The sequence below is a fragment of the Cheilinus undulatus genome, linkage group 3, assembly GCF_018320785.1.
Source record: "Cheilinus undulatus linkage group 3, ASM1832078v1, whole genome shotgun sequence".
Classification (NCBI taxonomy): Eukaryota; Metazoa; Chordata; class Actinopteri; order Labriformes; family Labridae; genus Cheilinus; species Cheilinus undulatus.
The window spans coordinates 28,042,563-28,064,171 of record NC_054867.1 but is presented as its reverse complement, the minus strand read 5'-3'; the positions used below and the strand labels follow the sequence as shown (position 1 = coordinate 28,064,171).

The window sequence follows — 21,609 nt, the reverse complement described above, 5'->3', positions numbered from 1 at the left end:
CAAACTCAAAACTGAAATCAGTGCTAGCTAAATTAAACAAATGGCAGGTAAAAACACTGACTCAAACACTGATGAGGCATGCCCATCTCCTCACTTCTCCAGCTGTTCTTGGCCTTTCTTTACTGGGTTCTAGGTGTGTAGGTCTCAGTGTGTGGATTTGTTAGGGTGGGTGTGTCAGTGTGTGTGGGTCTGGGTGAGAAGGTGTGTGGGTTAGGGTCTAGGCCTGTTGGTCTGGGATTTATGTGTCTGGGTGTGTGGCTCTGCATGTGTGGGTATTTGGGTCTGGTTGTGTGGGTGTCAGGGGTTGGATGTATCTTTGGGTCTGGGTTTATGGGTGTGCCAACTTAACCCAGGCCCTTTGGCACAAATCACCCCACCCCCATTATTTTTTAAAAACTAGCATGATCCAGCAGTTTAGAGCTAATATCATGCTAACTGTATAGACTCATAGTGTAGCCTAAAAAAGCACTATAACATGTGTGAAATGTTTTTAAACTTGTCTGTAATTGTTCAGACACAACAATCAAAAAACCTTGATCATAGAAATTTTACTCTGAAAGGCGAAAATCAGTTTTTTGAGCTAAAATGTGCTTACCTCTCATGCCATGTGTCTCCCTTTTATACAGGATGAGTAAAATAGATGGCTCTTCAAAAATAAGTGGTGACATGACCAATTTCTTCTATGGTTTTCTAGAAACAAGGGGTGGCACTACTTCCCCTTTGGCACAAATCCCCCCACTCTCCCCTACTCTGTTTCAATTATTTGAGACAACAAAAAACTAGTAGGCCCTCTACTATATTAGTTCAATAATTAGATGGTACAAGGTAATCCAAACACCACAAAACTTTGCAAAATTAGCCTAAAGAAGCCTTTAAAACTTATGTAATAAACTGAGTTAAACGGTCCACTAGATACATCCACGAAAGTAAAAATAAGGGCACGAGTATTTTTGGATACTTCATCTCTATTAGGCTATGAAGTTTGGGTGAGAATAAGTGCAAATGTTACTTTACTGATGAAGTCTGTAATTTGTGGTCCCTGCTCGTATCTCACAGCGCATAAAATATTAACAGAATTACGTAAACAGTATATCTCTGGTGAATTGTCATATTTCTAACCACGTGTTGTTTGTTAAAAGTGAATAACTACCTGTACTGAGTGGAAATCATAATCGAGTGCGTCACAGGGATGCTGCAACGTCACTCTCACACCGTAGTTTCCCCAGAAATGTTCTTAGGTTTCTATATTGCTATTCACCCCGCCCCCTACAAGATTGACGTGCGGGTGTACCAACAGCACGTACCGCTCTTTGTCCGTGTTGACCAATCAGCTGTGAGCTCTAAACGCTTTTGGAAACTGTGTAAGGTGATTTGGACATTTTGGCTCTTAGCTGCATGAGAAAGCGGCTGTCAGATCCCGAATGATTCCCGTGTTTGGCTTGATATGAACATTTTGGGAGGGATAAGAAGATGGCCAATAAAACAGCGTAAGAAGAGAAATAGACGAAGAGGGAAGTAACGTTGAGACGTCTGGACAAGTTGTTTATTTCACAAACGTTTGTTAGCAACTATAGCTATGCACTTGTGTTGAAGTTACCTTTCAAACACATCATTTAAAGAAATTTCCAAGTGGACTCGAACTGACAGAATAAAACAAGGTGAGTAAGGGTGCTATAACTCGAGCGTACGCTATTGTCAGACGCTATTTGAAATGGTTTTCTATCATAACAGGCATTATGAATATATAACGTTTGCAGAATTAACAACCAATAACTCATATATCAGGTTCATCATAGCACTGAAAGGTCGTCTTTTCGTTTAGAGGCTGCACTTTGCACTGTTGATAACTGTTTTGTGTAAATCCGTCATATATTGGTATCTTCCACTACAGAGGCTTAAGGTTGGGTTTAGGAGGTTAGCATAGTAATTTGTACATGTATTAAATGTGTTATTCCTCAATCATCCTCATTATTTTTGTATGTGTGTGTATGTTGGGATTTCCCTGGACAGTCTCAGAATGGCTCAGTGGGAGAGACTGAGGCAGCTTTCTGCTGCGTACACACAACAGCTACATGAACTGTATGACAGAGATGCTCTGCCTATGGATGTTAGACACTACCTGTCAGCCTGGATAGAGAAGCAGGATTGGTAAGACACCACCATCTTTTCATTCCTGCTTTCTATTTTTCTCTTATCTGCTTTTGGCAGTTTCATGTGTAATGTTTGTACCAGGAATAGTTGTCTAATTAGAAGTGGTGTAAGGGTAGGTAGTATCAGCATTGTCACTCTCCTTATGTGTGAGTAAGTTATGTGGTCAAAGTTGGAGTCATGCGCAGTTTGACAATATTTTAACATAAATGAACATCTGATGAAAATAAAATCAACTTTCAACAGGTATTCTTTTTAAAAAAAATACTCATGTTTGTACTTGTACTGGTATTGGTAAGTACCCAAAAGTAAGTACTTGTACTCGGTCCAGAAAGATGTGGTATTGGTGCATCCCTGCACTCCATCAATATCAAAATGAATGACCATGCTTGTTAAATATTCTACTTGATTCTTTTTTGCTTATTATTTTCAGGAAAAGAGCAGCAAGGGACCATGACTGGGCTGTGGTGCTTTTCCAGGTCTTGCTGGAGAACCTGGATATTCAGCACAGCCGTTTTGTTCAGGAAGAGTCGTTCTTAATGCAGCACAATATTAGGCGCTATAAGCAGAACTTCCAGGTTTGTAACCACAGGATTTGTGGAAAAAAAACTTTTCTTGTCATTTTTTTTGTTAAAATAAATATCTGTTAACATAAAGAGAGAGTTTGTGATTTCCCAGTATGTCTTTGACAAAATGTAAAGCAAGAAAATGTAATATGTCAGAGTTTAACGGTGCATTAAACTCACAATATGATACACTAGAATGTTTGGTTAACAAAACAATGTTATCTTGATTTTTAAAGTAGTTTCCCATGTTCAGGAAGAAACACTTTTAAATGAATCAGTGTATTAATAAATAGTATTATTTTACTTTACTTCTCTGACATCTGCACCAAAAATCATCAGTTGCTTCCTCAATGTCTATAAAGCTCTCCACTGCAAAAAGCAGACAATGCTTTCTACTGTTTTTTTAAAGACAGTATTTCAATATATACAGTGCTTAACAAATTTATTAGACCACCACCCAAAGTAAGGTTTATGCCACAGGTGCCCTAAATTAACAGCATTGGTAACTACCAAAATCTTTTTTAATGTTTCTGCAATGGTTAATACACCAATATGTAGAAGCTCTTTAACCAAAATGATATTTTTAATGCGAAAAGATAATTCTTATTGTTATCCATGAATTTTCAAATTTACTGATTTATAAACAAACTGAAAAATAGTAAAGCACATTATTATTTCTTGATTAATATGTCAAATTATAGTTATTTACTTGCATTCCTGAAGAGAAAAATGAGTTTTAGTGGTTGAATGTTATGCTTGATTAATTTCTGACTTCTCAGAGAAGCCCAGTGAGCCCGCTCAAATTTTGGTATAAAAAGGTGAATTCAGTTTGAAATCCCTCATTCCTGTTCAAAATGGGAAAACATGGAGAGCTGACTGAAAATGAAAGAGTCCGCATTAAAGCACTTCATGATGCTGAATGGTCTCTGAGACAAATATGACAGGTGGTCTAATAAATTTGTTAAGCAATGTATATTTTAGTCAAATTGATTCCGCCTGTGTAAATGATATGTTTTTACTCTAAATCACATACTGACAGAGGTACTTGGATGAGCCATGTGTTCTGGCAAATACAATCCTGTGGTTTTTGGAGAAAGAAAAGGAAATCCTGCAGAGTGCTGGTCTGGCTGAACAGGTTAGGGCATTGTTACTAAAACTGTTATTTTTATAAACACTACTGCAACACACGAGACACACCCTGCTGCTTTTTTGCCTTCAATTTGAATGCATGCAAATGAGCTCTTCGTATTACAGTACGTGTTTCCCTTAGTTCTTATATTCAGACATCTTAACCCATTCGGCTATACCTTTGCTTTGCTCCAGGTCCAGTTTTTGCGTGTAGAGCAAGAACCCATGGAGACAAGCAGCCTGCAGGACCTTGAACGTAAAATGGCTGGCCTCAGGAATGATGTTCAGGTTGGAATTATGCCACTGTATGACACTATGTTAAGTTTTTGTAAGTTAAACCTAGTACTGACCATTCAGTATTTTATTCTTTTTATTTCTGTATACAGTGCATGGAACATGCCATGTTATGTTTAGAAGAGCAGCAGGATGAGTTTGATTTTAAGTATCAAACTTTCAATATGGAAGGTGAGACTTTTGAAAAACTCTGCTTGGTTTGCTTTCATGATGTTCTCTGTGAATAAGTAATAAAGTGATGTAAATGACAACTGTGTTTTATTTTTTCTTTTGTTTAATGAAAACGCTGATCTGGAAACCATAAAGCAGCTGTGGCAGATGAAGCTGCAAAAAGAGAACGATTAAAAATGTTTCAGTCTCTTATCAACAAACTGAATGAATGTCGGAAGGTAGTGTCATTAATACACCGATATTCCATATTTTTTTCTACTTTCCACTGTTATTTCTCTCTCTTATTTTTGTCTCACTTGTCTCTTTCTTAGAGCACACTCTCTGACCTAAATAAACTCCTGGATAGGAGTGAGGACCTGATTGTCATACTGGTGAACACGGAGCTGATGGAGTGGCAGAGGAGGCAGCAGAAAGCTTGCATCGGTGCTCCAGACAATGTTTGTCTGGACCAGTTAGAGAAGTGGTACTTTAATCTTTGCTGCTCCACATCTGTTTGGATTTACTCTTAACACATCAGTTAAACTTGAGTTACTTCGCTGTTGTCATTATTGGTTTTTGAAAAACCACTCAGTTTTGACAGAAATAGAGAAACTGTCTAAAGGATGTAAACTTTGTCAGGATAGTCATCACAGCTACAGTTGTTTTTGAGGGGTATTTGTCATTTTCTCAGACCAATAAGAGCATTATCTCTTTGGCCCATGTCTTCTTGTTTTGTAGGTTCACTTGTGTGGCAGGGTGTCTGTTCCAGGTGCGTGAGTTTCTTAATAAGCTGGATGAGCTGGAAGGCAAATTGTCCTATGATGGAGATCCTGTGAAGGCCCAAAAACCAGCACTGCGAAAGAGGACAGACACTCTTCTCAAGAACTTCCTGAAAAGGTAGCTTTCTTTGGAATAATTTTCTTACTTGATCACACTGAAAAGTTATTGTGAAATCCCAGGACATGATTGTTTTACTATTCTTTTAAGTTCCTTTGTTGTTGAGACTCAGCCGTCCATGCCTCAGGGGAAAGGACCTCTGGTGTTACGCACAAACGTCCAATTCTCTGTCAAGACCAGGTCAGTGCACCACTTCAGGCTTATCACATTATTATATTTTCTTCTAGTACACATTGGTTAAACTGTTAAAATGTTTGTTTTTATTTTTCACTGATCACTAACCCAGACCTGCATATTCAGCTTTAAATTTTTAAGTATTGTATTTATTTGTGTTGTACATTTGGTTATTACAATAGGGGAGAAAAATGATCATTTAAGTTCTTCTGCAGTGTCTTCATTTATATTTTTCTTTACAGAGTTCCTGTGGATTCTGAAAAAAACTTAAGTCTAACTCTAACGCTTCTCTAAATTGGACATTTGAAATTTAAGACACAAAAAGTCTCAAAAAGTCAGATTTTTACTAATAAGAGGTCTCAAATTTTTAAGACACTTTGACTTGTCTGTCAAATCTTAATTTTCTTGCTAACCTTATTTAATTTAATTTTATTTTAATTTTTGTGCGTATAATGCTTGCACAATACAATTCTCGGTATTTACACTGCTGCTGCATAGATTAAAGTTTACACTTTAAAATTTCAAGGTGTAAACCTTTAAAGTTAAAGATTAAAAAACTAAAATAATTTTAAACATACATTGAATGTCCTGTACAATATTTACATGTTATTGCCTTATTTCAGTGAAATTTGTAGATTATACTATTTCATGTTTACCTCTATTTAAGGTTAGCTGGTTAGCTTTAAGATAGTTTTTATTTTTTCAGGGGTTAAGCAGTAAACATAATTCTCTCATGTGATTTTTGTTTTATATAAAACTACTCAGTTTTAACATGACCATTTTAAAAATCACATAAACAAGCTACAACACTATAGCATAAGCTTGATCAAGAAAAAAACATTTATTTTTGATTAATCAGCAATAATTTTGTTTCTAACTGAATTTCCTATATAAATTATATCATGAATATTCTCCAGAATTCAGGATATTCAGTGTTTTATGCTCAAAATCCGAAGGGGCTCTAATTTCATGATATTTACTGTGATTAAATAAACTACACTGTTGTAAAAAAAAACAAAACAAAACAAAAAAAAAAGCTAGTCCAGTTCTCTAACATGTGGGCCACCAAGTTTTCCACGTAAGAATATGTACTGCCCACTCTTATTTTAACAGGTCTGAACTGACTAAAGATTTTTTTCTGATTTTTAACATTAACAGTAAACTCTTTAGAGTCACCTCAGCACGCCTGCGAAAGTGTGTCAAAATAGATATCACCATATCACCATAGAATAGGGATATGTGCTAAGAATCATTACAGTTGGGCATTAATGGACAAAAATGTTTTGTCCTATACCATTTGATATTTCACAAACAGGACATTCAATCCGAAAACAGATTTGCTGTGCAAAAAGTAGTTTTTCTTTTTTGTTCAGGTCTTTAAAAGTCTTTAATTCTATTTTTAAATATTTACAGATGCTGTTTTAAGTTCTGATATTTTCTAATATTCAACCAAATGCTTTCAGACTTCTTGTTAAGTTTCCTGAGCTGAACCACACCATGAAAGTGAATGTGTCCATGGGCAGGTGAGGTTTCTCTGCAGCTGAAGTAATTTTCACCTCACACAAAGTAAAACCGCAGCCTTCAGTTCTTGACTTCAAACATTAGAGGGCATTATTTTGATGCCCCCTTGTAATAACTGCTCTGTTTTTCTCTTCCTGTGAAAAATAGGGAGACTCCCCAGATCAAAGGGTACGTTTCATTTTTTGTACAGATGCATTTAAACATAACTAAATCCTGCAAATTAAGCCATATTTTCAGATGAACTTTACTGAAGTTTCTCATTAAATGCTTTTCCTCTTTAAATTAACTTTTCATGTTTGTAGGTATCGTCGTTTTAATGTTCTGGGGACCAGTACCAAAGCCTTGAACATGGCAGAGAGCCAGAGTGGAGGAATGGTGGCAGATTTTAGACATCTGGTGAGTGCTAAATATTTTAGAAGACTTACTTTTCAGGGATCATGAGACTCTGACATAAATAAGGTCAATCTTTTAACCCTGATGCTTATATTCATTGTGTGACTTTAATGTGTAGACTCTGAAGGAGCAGAAGTCTGGAGGAGGTGGCAAAGGAGTCAGTGAAGTGAGTTAATGGACATCTCTGAAGAGATCAATATGGGATTTTAGTCAGACTTTGTATTTTATTATTCAAGTAGATGCACTCAACCAAATATCAACAGCTGTATGTATTTTAATGTTGACAGATTTCGCTCAGTGTTACAGAGGAGCTGCACATCATCTACTTCGACACTGAATTTCAGTATAAAGGCCTGTCAGTTGTGCTAAAGGTATAGTTTTGGGCTTTACAAGGATGACATAAATCTTTTTTGTGTTCAATATAAATGTTAAGCGTTTTATCTTTGTATTTGTTCTTCTTTTAATGGAAATATAACCTTATCAAAGTTGTCTTTCCCTGGCACCAAAAATAGGCAGCCTCTCTCCCTGTGATCATCATCTCCAACTCCAGTCAGCAGCAGAGTGCCTGGGCATCCGTCCTCTGGTTTAACATGCTCAGTCTGAACACCAAGGTGAGAGGTCCACATAGCTGACAAATGTCATGCTGCATTTGGCAATTCAGTTAACAGAATTCATATATTTATGTGCATCTTCCTCTAGGATGTCATGTTCTTTGCCAACACTCCTGCAGCCTCTTGGCCACAGTTTGGAGAGATGCTGAGTTGGCAGTTTCTCTCTGCCACTAAGCGAGGTCTGAATGATGCTCAGCTGGAGATGATTGCACAAAGACTCTTTGGTAAATACAGTCTCATCAGCTCTTTGGGTCATGGCCACAAAACTTTGAACTTAGCTTAAATTTTATCCAGTCAAACACTTTAAAATGTTCATTTGTTAAATGAGCTTCTATACTGTAAAATGTCTTATTTCATTTTTCTTGTACGCATCAGAAAAAAACCTTGGATTTAAAAGGGTATGCACTAGCATAACTGAAAAAAACAACTGAAAGACTAGAAAGTGTGATTGCATTTCTAACTTCTAAACTTCAATATCCAAATACAGCTGATGACTTTGTTTTTGGTGTTGTTGCTTTTTCCCTTGTGTCTAAACTAGGGATGCCCTGATCAGCATTTTTGGCCTCCAATCCCAATCAGATTTTTTAATATTGAGTATCTCACAATGCAGAGTCCTGATCTGATACTCATATTTGCCTATATTAGAGTTTCAATGCTTTTTGTTTACAAAAATAACTTAAGTAAACAAATTTAATTTAAAAAGATGTCTCAGGCTTATTCCATTTACCTTAGAAAATCTACAATCATACAACCAAATTTCAAAACACATACAATCAAATTTCTACTAAGAATGGTGTAATAGCTCAGTTTCACTTTAATAATTAGTCAAAAAATAAGTTACTTTTTTCACTTAGTGGTGCAGATTTGAATTAAATCAGACAAGAGTCAAAAATCCAACCAAAGTCCTCAAAAAAGCTGACAGACCTGAGCAGTCAAAAAACATGAATTCGAAAAAGTGAATTCAGTTCCACTTAAAAGTTTTGCGAATAGCTTTAATAGTCAATAGAGAATAAACTCAACAAGTGAATTTGAATTATTGCAATCCTACTTTTAAGTAGTATAATTAACTTGACAATATCATTCACGAAAAAAACTGAACTAAAAAAATGAATTTAAAACATCCCAACTCCACTTTAAAGTGGTGTACACAGATTGACTTGAATAGATAACAAATTAATTGATACAGACTCAAATCAACAATCCTTGTTAAAATGTAGCAGCTCAATCTGAGTCATATACCATGGTGGCACTGGTCTCTCTGTAAAGGGACCATGCTGACTGGGATCTTCCAGCATCTCCAAATTATACAACCCTTTTCAAAATTACAGTATAATCTCTTGAGGATTATTTTGATATAATTGTGATTAAGATTTGTGTAATGTGTCACTTGTGTTATATCCCACCAGGAAAGCAGAAGAACTATGACAACTGCAAAGTTGCTTGGTCCAAATTTAGTAAGGTGAGAAAACATTTTTTTTCATGGCTTTTTGACCTCCCTCGAGACTAACAATAAAGTTAACATTCTTGGTTTTAAGAGAAATGTTGTGATTTTAGAATATGTTTGTGTATAAATATCTCCATATCCACTCCTAACATGTTTTACATTCAATTCAATGTAACCGAATGGCTTATTACATTAAAGAAGAGAACCCCCACCTGTTTCACTTAAAGTTGGATTTTCTTGAATTAAGTATCAACTCACAGAGCTACCTACTTGTTCTTTTTTTTAAAATCCAAGATACCCTTGTGTGTTCAATGAGCTTTTCATTCACTTTTTTACAGGAAAACTCTCCTGACACTTTCTGGCTGTGGTTCGATGGCATCTTAGTGATGGTGAAGACTTACCTTGAAGACCTGTGGAGGGATGGGTAAGTTGTCTCAACATATTATCATGATCTCTGTTCAGCAGAGACCCATTTTTTTTTTACTCAGGATTAATGGGAGAAGTGTCTTGAAATGAGACCTCCTCTCTGTTTTTGTACTGTAGCCTCATCATGGGTTTTGTGAGTAAAGGCAGAGAGAAGTCTCTCCTGACGAAAAAACAAAGAGGCACCTTTTTGCTACGCTTCAGTGAAAGTGTCATTGGGGGAATCACCTTCTCATGGGTGGAGACCACCATGACTGGTGAGATATTTTAGTTTCCTAATCCCTTTAAAGAACATTCTCATTCACTGAGTTGAAGTCACATTATTTTTCATGAACAATCATTCTCTGCCATTCTAGGTGAGCCTGATGTAAAGACAGTTCAGCCCTTCACCAAAGTTGACCTTTCTCAGATCCCCTTCCAAGAAATCATTAGGAATTTCCAGATCTTAGAAGCTGAAAATGTCCCAGAAAATCCTCTGGTCTACCTGTATCCCAACACACCAAGGGATGAGGCTTTTGGAAAATACTACTCTGAGAAGAGTGGAGGTAGGATACCTACTGAAATTTTATTCAGTCAGATTTGGAAGAATAACCATTTTGTTATCTGGGTGAAGTTGTACCACAATGATCATTTTGGGATGAGTATGCTAAAACTAATTGTTGTCTTTCAGATCACAGTCCTTACATTCAGTACATCAAAACCAAACTGGTGTTTGTGACAAAGGAGTAAGTATATCCATTTTCTCTGGCTTAGTTCCTGATTTTCTTGAAAAAATGCCTTTTTTCTTAATGTGCTCTTCAAACAGAAAAGTCGACCAAAAACACGAAACAAAGGAGAGCATTCACACCCTTTTTATGTCATGAGCAACTGGTTGTAATGACTGTTTGTCACTGGTCATGTAGGAACTCTCTGGAGGCTAAGTCACCCATGCACTCTGACATGGCACAGGGTGAGGGCCTGGAGCCAATGAATGGCCTGTTTGAAGAGGCAGTGGGTGAGTCCTGGCTCTCCTTGCTGTCCCATCAAGCTGATCACCTCATTAAACAAGTTGCTCTCCCTTCGCCATTAAGCACTGTGTCACCCTTTTCGTTTTTGCTCTGGGGTTTAAGAAATCATTAGGGATGAATATGCTTAGATAGATGTCAGACCACAGCTCTGAAATAGTTGAACTTTTTTAAAATTCCTGGGGCTTTTGGCTATGGCTACTTAACACAAACGCTGGACAGGTGTGGAAATGATCGGAATGAGCACAACTGTTACTAACATAATGGTTTACTTTCACAGCTTTCTGAGCTGCTTTCTGTGCTTGAAAGCTTTGCTTGGTGTATGTACTAAAATCACTTAAAGAGACAGTTAAATATAAAACAGTAAAAAGCTAGTAGGAAGTGGTCCTGTTTACTAAGTATTGATGATGAAATTAAGCCATCAGGGCTCCTGCACATCCAGGAAAACCTTAAAAACAGATGGCCAGTCATAGAGCATGGAAAATGAGAGAAAAAGCAAAATGTCTCTCATCTGTCCGAGAGGATTATTTAAACATTTGAGTCATTCTTGTCAGGTTCACCAAAACAGATAACATTGTCATCCAAATGATTTTAAGGGTCATATCAAATAGTGATGGCAGTTTATGAGTAATTATATTAAAACAGGCTGCATGTTGTAAACACCCCCAAGTAACATCATACAGTAGCATCTGCATGCTGGATGGAGTTAATTGGAAAGTACGAACAAAGTGGCCTAAACTTCAAATAATCAAGGAAATATGTTTCAGTTGAAGAAAACGACTCAGCGCTGGCTGCGTTCTGTATTTTTTAAAATTCAGTATATGGATTAATATCGCTTTTTCCTCGTCTTGTTGTAAGCAGTTGAAAAATATTAAATCGGTCAGCATCTTTGGCTCAGTTGTTCAGCTGATGTCCTTGCTATCGTGTTTGCATGCAAATGTTGATGGTTTGGGGTTTAACTCTGGCTTCAAGTGTGTGTTGGGCATTTTTGGGAGAGTTTGACAATGAATGGGATGCCATGGTTAAAACTATGAGTGTCAGCCAAACCATGAGTGAGTCAAAAAGTAGCTGCATACCGACTACTGTTATGTATAATTTTCTTTCTTGTTTTCAGAATTGTCCCCACAAACAGTGTTACACTGTGCAAAATCGATGAAGACTCCACTTATAACTAATTAAGAGATTACAGTTAGTTGTGATTAACTGGTGAGATTCAGTGGTTGTTAATAATTCTAGCAAACTCCACTCTAACTTTAGAGTCTAACCTTAGATTTTATAAACTTGCAAAGCAGATGGATATGTCTGTTTCCTTGTTTTTCACTACAATCAGCGACGAGGGGCAGTACTTTCAGGTGCAACAGAGTCTTGACGTTAACAAGCAGCAGCAAGAGCTGGTGCAGTTATGAAAGAAGAGATTAGCATGGATGCTGCTAAAGCGCCGGTTTTATCAGAACTTGATGACATTTCTTTGTTAAAAGAGGAACAAAGAACTGCGCTGAGTTTTCTTTTCAAAACGACAAAAGACAAGTACTTACATGCCTATAGTCGCCATGTTTCGCATTGTTCCTCAGTAGCTGCGCATGCACAGCTCAATAGCAGCCACATCATGTGTTTTGTTGCTCTGATTGGCCCGTAGAGATGTATCAGACACAACGTTCACCCAGTCACCCTCCGAGTTTTTTTCAAAGCCTCTGCCTTTTCTCAGATGTTTCCTATTGAAGCTTTCCCAGATGGATGTGTGAAACAAATCCATCTGGCGTGTCAGGTTATAGATTTTAACCATTGAGTGTAAAATACTTTTTCCATTCTTATTTTATTGTATTTCAATTAATTTTCTGTAAATATTGGTGAAACAACCAGATACAACTGTGAACTATCCACACAACATTAAGAAGAAGCAGCAGATAAAAAAAATACAAACCACACAAAATAGAGCTAGGAATGAATGTTGTGGGAGGGGTGAAGAGGAAGAAAGAAATAAAGGCAGTTACGGTAAGGGTAGAGACAGGTGGAGGGTGGAGTAATGACAAACGGACTACATAAGGCACATTTTGTTGGCTTCGTGTGCTGTGAACATGACTGGGGGCAGAAATATTGCTTTGTATTATGTGATTGGTTCAGCCAGCTAGGGAGGATTTTTGATCAAATTAGAAGATTAAAAACTGTTTTTTTCAAATAACCGAAATAATAAATGTAAACACACTTTTATTAAGAAAATTAAGAGTTATTTATCTATTTAATATTTGATCAATTCAATATCATTTCTAAGTGTACAAGAGTGCTCATAGCCAAAGACTGCACAATTTAATCAGACCTCCACAGAAAGTAGCAGTGTAACTAGTAGTGTATGGACATGATGGGTTCCCATCATACCAGCTAAATGGCCACTGAAATGTCCTAAAAAGGCCTGGAAATGATGTGATGTAAAGAGGGGGGACCCTGATCATATATTATTACACTGTTCTAAAAGGTATGATGGCCTATAAATTTGAAATTTGTGAGGTAGATTTCATGTTATAGAGACTGAATCATTCAAAGCAAAATACATTTTTTGTTTTTGTTTGTGTTTACAGTCCTGTAAAAGTTGATTATCATAACAAGCCTGTCCTTTAATTTTAGTAAAAGTTCTAAAAATATTAGGACATTTGAAATGAAGGAAAAAAAAAACAGGACCTCTTGAACATAATAATTTACAACTTGTACTTCTCAGATCAGTAAGTGAGCATCAGTTAATCTGGCTGGCAGATTCTGAGAAAGAAATCTATCTAGATATCATCTAAAAAAGAAAACAAGGTATAATACAAAATTTAGAGCTATTCTTAAGAATTAGAAATTGTATTTATGCCATATTTATAAGAAAACATACTTGGAAGTACTAAATCAACTTTGTACCAAGATAAACTAAAAGTACATTTAGAGTACATACAAAAATACATATTGCCACAAAGCACTTTTGAGCCTTGTTTTGTTGCTGCAGATGTAACTCAATCTTCAATGAGAAGTTATGATTTAATAAGCTGTGGGGGAAATACCAAAACTGCATGCAATTTTTCCAAGTGCAAACCTTACTGATTTAAAACTCTCACTTCCTCAGCTCAGTCTTTTTTGAGTTGCATGACCCATCTTCTTGTTGTGACTTTCATATCCTCCGTTAAAGCAGCACCAGAAAACACAGCCATGTCATGACGGCAGAAATAATATTTTTCTCCTCCCTTTCTCTTCTCTTAGAACCAAACGAAGATTCTCATCAGTCTGATCCCATGCTCTCTGGCCCTGGTGCAGCCCAAGAGGAAGATTTACTGCTGTACCTCAACAACCCCAACCTCTTTGACGACTCTGACTTCTTGCAAGATGAGCCTGACATACCTTTTCAAGTGTTTAACTTTGTGCCACCTCAATCTATTTTGCAGTAAGCCTGTGTGTTCATGCTTAACCACACCACAATCATGTATCAGCAACTTTATTTTAGCTGCTTGCATTACAACAAGGTTGTATTCTGTGCATAGAAAATCTGAAGTCAACATACCATAGGGCAGGGGTTTTCAAAGTGTGGGAGAGTGTGCCTCTCTTAAGAGAAAATTATTCATACGGTGGACCCACATCCCCATAAAGATTCAGATTAAAAAATAATAATTAAAAAAATAAATAAATAAAGGGATATTTCAACACTTTGGCAAATTAACCCATTGCCATAATTCCTATAGTCTTAGTAATAGGTTCGTTTCCTTAAGTTGTTGGTGCAGGCTGTTTCTAGATCTGGGGGGGGCCGATAAACCAGCTGTACAGCTAAAGCTATGGAAGCAGACAGAATTTTTTGCTTTCCCTCATCAAACTCATCAAATACACAATCCAGCAACTCCAAAACGCTCTCGTGGACAAGTTGTGACCTGCACATTCACCACGCTATGAAATAATAGCGTATAATTATGTAACATTACGACACATGAAGCAAATACTCTGAACTATTTCTTGAGTAAACCACTGGGTGGGGTGACACAGTGCAGGCACAGGCTTTGCATTTAACTTTAAAACATCTCCGTCTGGTAATGTTCCATGATTATTTCATAGCGTGGTGAATGTACAGGTCATGACTTGTCCACAAGAGCGGTTTGGAGTTGTTGGATTGTGTATTTGATGAGTTTGATGAGGGAAAGCAAAATATTTCGTCTGCTTCCATAGCATTAGCTGTGCAGCTGGTATATCGGTCCCCCCAGATCTAGAAACAGCTTGCACCGACAACTTAAGGAAACGAACCTATTACTAAGACTATAGGAATTATGGCAATGGGCAAATTTGCCAAAATGTTGAAGTATCCCTTTAAACAACTATATTTTCAAACATTGATTTATAATTTTAATCATTTTTAACATTTTTATATCTTTGATATTTTGGTCTGTAAATGTTCTTAAACATCCATCTTTCCCAGGCAATCAGTTATTTCTTTTCAGTTATGTATTTTTTTTGCCAATACTACCTGATTATTGTGCTCTACGCTCTTGTTTAGTGGGAACCGTAAGTTTTCATCTCTACATTTGATGCAGGATTGCATAACAGCAGACCATCCTCCACCTTCAGCCTTTCCTGGCACTTGCTTTTGATCAGTGACTGAATTTCCTTTCACGTCCTGTTAAAAGGAACCCTGCATGATCAGACAAGTTAATCTTGCTGGATAGATATTTGTATGTCTCAAATGTATATTAAACTAAAAAACTCAGTAAATATCCCACATATCTGCATTTTGAGTTCATTTCAGCTCATAAACTCACCAGGAGACGGCCATGTTTTCATCCGTGTCACGGAGTATGACGTCATGGTTCCGCAGTCTCCTCTCTGTTATTGAGCAGTAACCATTTCCTGACGTTTTTTTCTGTTTGCAGCTGTTGCTGACATGAGTTTGCTGTGTGTTGGTTTTGCCTCCCTGCTGTCAAAGCTCTGTCATTCCTACAAAGTTTTACCTCAATAAACCTCCGTCAAATGACTACATTGAGTGTATAGTGGAAGCCTGCCGGGAGCTTTTCAAAATAAAAGTATTATGTACATAGAACTGAGTTTCTCCAAAGAATTGCTAAAGCGGACTTTTACTTTGAAAGGCGCAAACCGGAAGTGTGTTCATATTGCGTTTATCTTTACCTGAACCATGTGGAAACAGAGAGCCTCATAAAGAAGAGAAGTTAGGGGAACAAATTTATTAAACAGACGCATTTTAGCTCGTGGCCTTCATCTGGTTCATCAAGAAACAGATTTCAAACATTTTCTCCCCGTGTGGACATACATACTTGCTACAACAAGGTAAATATGGCTCTGCATTTATCACTATCCTGTGTAGATGGACAGATAACTGCTCGTGGTGCAAAAATAATATAGAAGAGACCTCTAATTTTAGAATTCTTTGTGCGTGAGATGTGCTGCATTTCTGAGATGCAACCCTAACACAGGCTGCCAGTCTGAAACAGGTTACTGCATAGGATCACCCTGAAACTGTGACGTCATGGCGCCAGGGCGGACCAAACGGGACCAAAACATTGCGGTTTCCTGGTGAACTTAGAAACTCAAATGACTCAAAATGTGGATATCTTGTGAGTTTTTTTAGTTCAATATATATATGAGAGATACAAATATCCATCCAACAAGATTAACTTGTCTGATCATGCAGGGTTCCTTTTAAAATTCCCCTAGTTTGGTCACTAGACTTTGTGCTCAGTCTTCAGATGACCCCAAGGTTTGCACAGCCTGCTGTCATTAGCTTAATACATCTTTGCAAATTAAACAGTGACTTGTGCATAATCGGGATCAATGTAGGAAAATCCTAACTTGAATAGCTGACTCTATTTCATAGTCCTTAAAGTAACTATAAGTCTATGCATTTTGCTCCATGCACAGCAGAAGTTAGCAAGGCAAGTCACCTTTTTTCTGGTTTATGGTTCCGCACCTCCCCTGAAGTTCTGTGGCACCCCCCAGGGGAAGCCCGCCTCACACTTTGAAAACCGCTGTCACAGGGCACTATTTCAATTAGGTGCATTTGGCATACCCTGTATAGATCCTGATGGTCCATTTTGCAGAAAAGCTTTTGTAATCAAAATTTGTTTGCACTTTAATACTTTGGAAAACAGTTATTGTTGAACTAATGTTATTAAAAAAAAATCACTGGAATCATTTTAAGACAGAGAGGAACCACTAACTAGGCTCATATGAACCCCGGTGTTTCATGAATCTTTACATGACCCCTAAACTGTTAACCATCATCACCTTTTTTAATGAAATAGAAAGAGGGTTTTTGTTGCAAGATAAGACCAATAATGAACTTCAAGTAAGCAAAAGAGTAAAATGAAGTTTTTCAGATGCTGTAGATTTTCCATATTTTGATGTATGTTTGTCCAGTTGTTGTGGTTTGTTTACACTGGGACAAAAATGACAACAAAAGAACTGATTCCTTTAAGTTTTATTTTAACCTGTTCATTTACAACTAAATGTTATATATTTCCTAATAAATGTGAAATAGTGAAACATGAGTCAATTACTGAGTTTGTTACGTGATCAAAATATGCATTTGTAATAGGTCAAAGATCAAGGGACCTTTGAGCTTATACACATAAAAATACACTTAAAAAGAAGGCAAGAAAGTGGCAATTTTGAATAAACAATTTAGTTAAGAATGAACAAAAAGTTCATTCTAAATGTTAGTTAATTTTATTACATGAATTCAATTTCTTCAAGATATCTTGGAAATATAAATAAGGGATGCATAATATGGGATTTTTGCTGATACTCAATTGTCTGGTATTTCCAAACTCGTTTTAGCCAATACTGATATAGATGCACGTTCAACCATGAGGAAAACCAAGTCTGTCCTGTCCTCAAATTGAGTGGTTCCTCAAGAATATTTTAGAAAAACAGACGTAAAAAAGACAACCTTTAGTCCCACAATTAATTATGTTTTCTTTCAAGTAAAGACATTGAAAAGTAAATAAATTCGTTGGATTACATGCACAGTTTGGTCAGCAGTAATGACAAACCAAGCTTCATTTGATTTGTAAGAGTTACAAACTGTGCACAAATTAAACAAAAACCAACATTTAGTCATAAGAACACATTCAGCATCTAATGAATTAAATTAAAAAAGGGGGAAAACATTCACCTGAGTAAAATCTGCCTACAACTCCACCAACTTTTTTGTACATTCTGCTAATATCTATGGGCAATATGTAAACTGTAAGTATTGACAGAAAATTTCCCTGAAAATAGCATAAAATGGGATGCTGAGAGCTGAACTGTGGAAGGACTGCTGAAAATAGCTGAAAAAGCAAAAAATAGCTAAAAGTAGCAAAAAAAAATCCCTGAAAATAGCATAAAATACCTAAATAGCATCCCTAAATAGCATAAAAATAGCTGAAAATGGCATAAAAAATCTCCAAAAAATTGCATAAAATAGTGAAATAGCTGAAAATAGCACATAAGTATAAGTAGCTAAAAAGAATAAAATGGTTGAAAATTGCATAAGAGCTGAAGAGTGCAATACCTGATTAGTGAAAAATGTAAAAACAAACAAACAAACAAAAAAAAACAATAAAAAGAGAGCCATTTAGAATTAGCCCGTATCAGGTTGAGGTTTGCTGTTAGCCATTGTAATGCACCATTATCTCAGGGTGTTTAACTTTTCCTGAGGCGGAGGGTACTCTGATTCATCGCTCCCATTCTTTTAAAGCGCTGCAATAAAACTTGATTATTGAACAGGGGACAAGTTGAAACAGGAAATGCTGCCTTAGTCACCACTTTCAGATAAAATGAGCTATTTCTTGTAAATCAACATTTAGGAGGTGAAGTAACTGAGGCTGAGGTGTCAGAGGTTTAGGAAATACTTATAAAACTCATGTTGTGAAGGACGGAAACATCCTGTTACGACTATCACCGTGGTAGGTTTCCTTTGTTATGTAAAAAACTAAAATTTTATTAGATCACCCATGAAAGCTGAGGGTTGCTCAGACTTCTCATACAAATACTGTGTAATCAGAAACATTCACTGTGTGCTTTTTGAAATGTATCAAAATTTCATAAAGAGCTCATCATATCAGCGTTTTTAAAATGCTTCTCCATTAAACTCAAACTGTAATTTTGTTCATTATATAAATATTTTTAATGCTGAATGTCAGCTGTGTTTTAGCTGTCTGAAGACTGTCATACTGGACTGTATTGCGACTGATACCAAGCAAGTTTAAGTTACAGAAAGTTTCACTGCTGTCTTCTCCATAGGCAGGTAAATGGTGTAGCAGCTTTGGTGAGCAACACATGATAGGCCTGTCGAAACTGTCTGTTCATGACAACATAGAGGATTGGATTAATACAGCTGTTGAGCCAGGTAAGGTTTGCACTGACCATGTGCAATACCTGCGGTGCACGGTTCTGTTTATCGACTATGTTGATCAAAATAAAAGGAAGAAAGCAGACCACAAAACACAGAAAAACTGCAAAGCACATGCGTGTCACGCGCTTAAATTCATTATCATCTCCTGATGATGCTGACGTGGTTGGGGTAGGTGTGGCAGCAACAATATTAGAGGAAGAATTTTTAGCCTGGGATGAATCTAGGGCCTTAGCAGAGCTCTCTTTGCTGGTGACCTCAGTCTTATTTTCAGATTGTGCTGCCTGGCTGCTCAGTTCAGTGCTACATGCAGTGCTACTCTCTACGCCACTGTCATCAGTTGCATGAGAAGAAAAAGCAGGCTTTTTTCTAGATGAACGGCGGCTGAATCTGTAGCGGAGCAGCGCCTGTGATGCAGTCCTGACACGTCTGTATATAAGGAGATAAAATATGCCAACACAACCCAGACCAACACAGAAGTAGAAAAAAAGTAGGACAGTGGTGTAAGGACGGCCTCTTGTCCGATGAAAGCTGCATGTGCACACATGTGGCACAAACACAAAAACAGACCAGAGTGGGCCAAAGCTGGCTAGACCTAATGCCCACACTGAGATCAGGAGTAAGGTAAGACCATAATTGGAAAAGACACGGTCAAACATAGCCCTTTTTGCCACCAGGAGGTATCTGCTAAATGCTATCAGGCACAGGGTGATGATGGACACAGAGTTGGAGAGGAAGAGGAGCAGCCCAAAGATCCTGCACCAGAGCTGGCCACTGCGCCACCGTAGGTGCAGATAGGAGTCAACTGAGATGGGCTGCAGTATGGTGCAGTACAGGAGGTCAGCTATAGCCAGGTTGATGATGAGTACATTGAAGCGAGTCCGCAGGCGAGTGTCTGAGGTGAAGGCTAGAATGGTCATCAGATTCCCCAGCGTACCAACGATGGTCACAGCACAACCCCACACCACAGCAAAATATCTGTAGCCAACGACTGAGGGACTGTAGCAGGAGAAGAGGTCATCCTCTGTTTGGTTTGTGTGGTTCATCAGCATTCTGTTGCCCAAGAGACATCAAACTATAGATGAAAATGTCTGTAATTTTCTACAAAACAACTCACTTCAAATAGAAACCCATTCCCCTTAAAAGCAGAAAAGTTACTTGATATAAAGGAAGTTACAGTTGGTTAAATCACTTCGACAGCTATTTACGATTCAGTGTTCGTCTTTAGACAAAAATGTTAGTTTAACCACATTGTGGTAATCTGTATCTTTTTTTTAGTTTATTTTAGTTGAAAACTTGAAAATGTTAAAGTCAAATTGAAAGTACTTGAATTTTTACTCCTCCGTTTTTGTGAAAACATTGGCTATCTTAAATTAATTTAATAACCCAAACTGTCAAACTATTATAAAACACTCATATTGACGCATCAAAGATATTTGATTTAATTTAAAATAAACTGATGAAAATACTGAAGGACTTTATGTGTAGTAGAGTACATTCACAGCAGGGTTGTAAATCATTTAATTTTATTGAGGTCAGTATGGTACTGTTACTCTTTAGCTATCTGAGTCTTTATTGACAACATCAGTTCTTCTCTATTAGTGATTGGCTGCAAAAAAATTAGACAATATCACATTCTTAACAGAACTCATACATCTGTTTTGTATTGCAGAGAAAGCAAACTTCTCCAAACGACCGTTTGTATTCGAATTTCCTGACAAAATTTTTTTTTTTTTTTAAATTTCATGTGACATTTGAACACATAACGATGTTACATTTGCCTTCCAGTCATAATATAGAGCTCTCCCTGAGCTAATTAGCTTTTTTCGCCTGCAGATTTTAACTCAGTCACAACTTTGGAGTACTATAGTCCTTTTTCATATCACTGAGATGAACTATTTTTAAAGAATGACTTTTGTGCAGGTTCAAACCAAGTGAAAATTTAAAAGAATAAAGCTAGAGCATAACATTTGTTTGGGATAAAAATGGTCTTCACCACATTCAAATGAATGTATTATTTATTTATTTAATACTCTAGATAAATTAAAGGAACTTCCTCACCTGAAATCTGATGATTTCTGCTGCCCTGCCTAGTCGATGTAAAGCAGTGTCATTCTCTGCTGTGATCTGTCAGCTTCTTACTGGTCTTTCATTTCATCTACTTCTCTTTGTTGCGGAAGAACTCTCTGTATGATGGAGTTGTGTAAAGGAGGGCTTTTCCATCTCATGTTATTACAGGAAGTGGCATCTTGTGAATTTATCATGATACCTTTAAAAAAACAAACTTAAGTGTACTGAATTAATGTGGAAAAGAGTTAACTCTGATAGGAAAATATGGTTTACTAAGTACATATATTTGCATATTACATGCAGACATTTAGGAGACTGTCAAAACAGAGCAGGTCATGGCCTCTAAATAAGTCATATTTTTTAAAGTATGTGGTTAAACTTGTGCTCAACATTGTTCTAATGACATGTATACTGTTAGTACACATCTCTC

At 36.9% G+C, this 21,609-nt stretch overlaps 2 protein-coding genes across 2 annotated transcripts; one reads left to right on the top strand and one right to left on the bottom strand.

Moving 5' to 3' along the window:
- Positions 1-1,478: 1,478 nt before the first annotated feature.
- stat2 (signal transducer and activator of transcription 2) lies at positions 1,479-14,447 on the top strand. The gene is made up of 24 exons (XM_041782754.1): positions 1,479-1,658; positions 2,011-2,148; positions 2,582-2,726; positions 3,754-3,849; positions 4,038-4,130; positions 4,229-4,307; positions 4,446-4,525; positions 4,619-4,770; positions 5,025-5,183; positions 5,274-5,363; positions 6,821-6,880; positions 7,026-7,046; positions 7,181-7,274; positions 7,390-7,437; positions 7,559-7,642; positions 7,784-7,882; positions 7,971-8,106; positions 9,289-9,341; positions 9,665-9,750; positions 9,870-10,006; positions 10,106-10,294; positions 10,420-10,474; positions 10,652-10,743; positions 13,982-14,447. Exons 2-24 carry the CDS (start codon positions 2,018-2,020, stop codon positions 14,164-14,166), a joined length of 2,364 nt encoding a protein of 787 aa, XP_041638688.1. The 5' UTR covers positions 1,479-1,658; positions 2,011-2,017; the 3' UTR covers positions 14,167-14,447.
- A 3,678-nt stretch (positions 14,448-18,125) lies between these two features.
- On the bottom strand, positions 18,126-21,251 carry LOC121507472 (G-protein coupled receptor 84-like). Its single transcript, XM_041783844.1, has 2 exons — positions 21,171-21,251; positions 18,126-20,162 (listed from the first exon to the last, which is right to left on the bottom strand). The coding sequence occupies exon 2, from the start codon at positions 20,159-20,161 to the stop codon at positions 18,980-18,982; it is 1,182 nt and encodes a 393-aa protein (XP_041639778.1). The 5' UTR covers position 20,162; positions 21,171-21,251; the 3' UTR covers positions 18,126-18,979.
- Between the last annotated feature and the right edge of the window lie 358 nt (positions 21,252-21,609).

Bases quoted from the DNA above. Each gene is read 5' to 3' on its own strand.
- stat2 (XM_041782754.1), top strand. From the start codon at position 2,018: ATGGCTCAGTGGGAGAGACTGAGGCAGCTTTCTGCTGCGTACACACAA. The intron at 7,883-7,970 runs GTGAGAGGTCCA...ATCTTCCTCTAG, and splicing joins TGCTCAGTCTGAACACCAAG to GATGTCATGTTCTTTGCCAA. The intron at 10,295-10,419 runs GTAGGATACCTA...GTTGTCTTTCAG, and splicing joins CTACTCTGAGAAGAGTGGAG to ATCACAGTCCTTACATTCAG.
- LOC121507472 (XM_041783844.1), bottom strand. From the start codon at position 20,161: ATGCTGATGAACCACACAAACCAAACAGAGGATGACCTCTTCTCCTGC.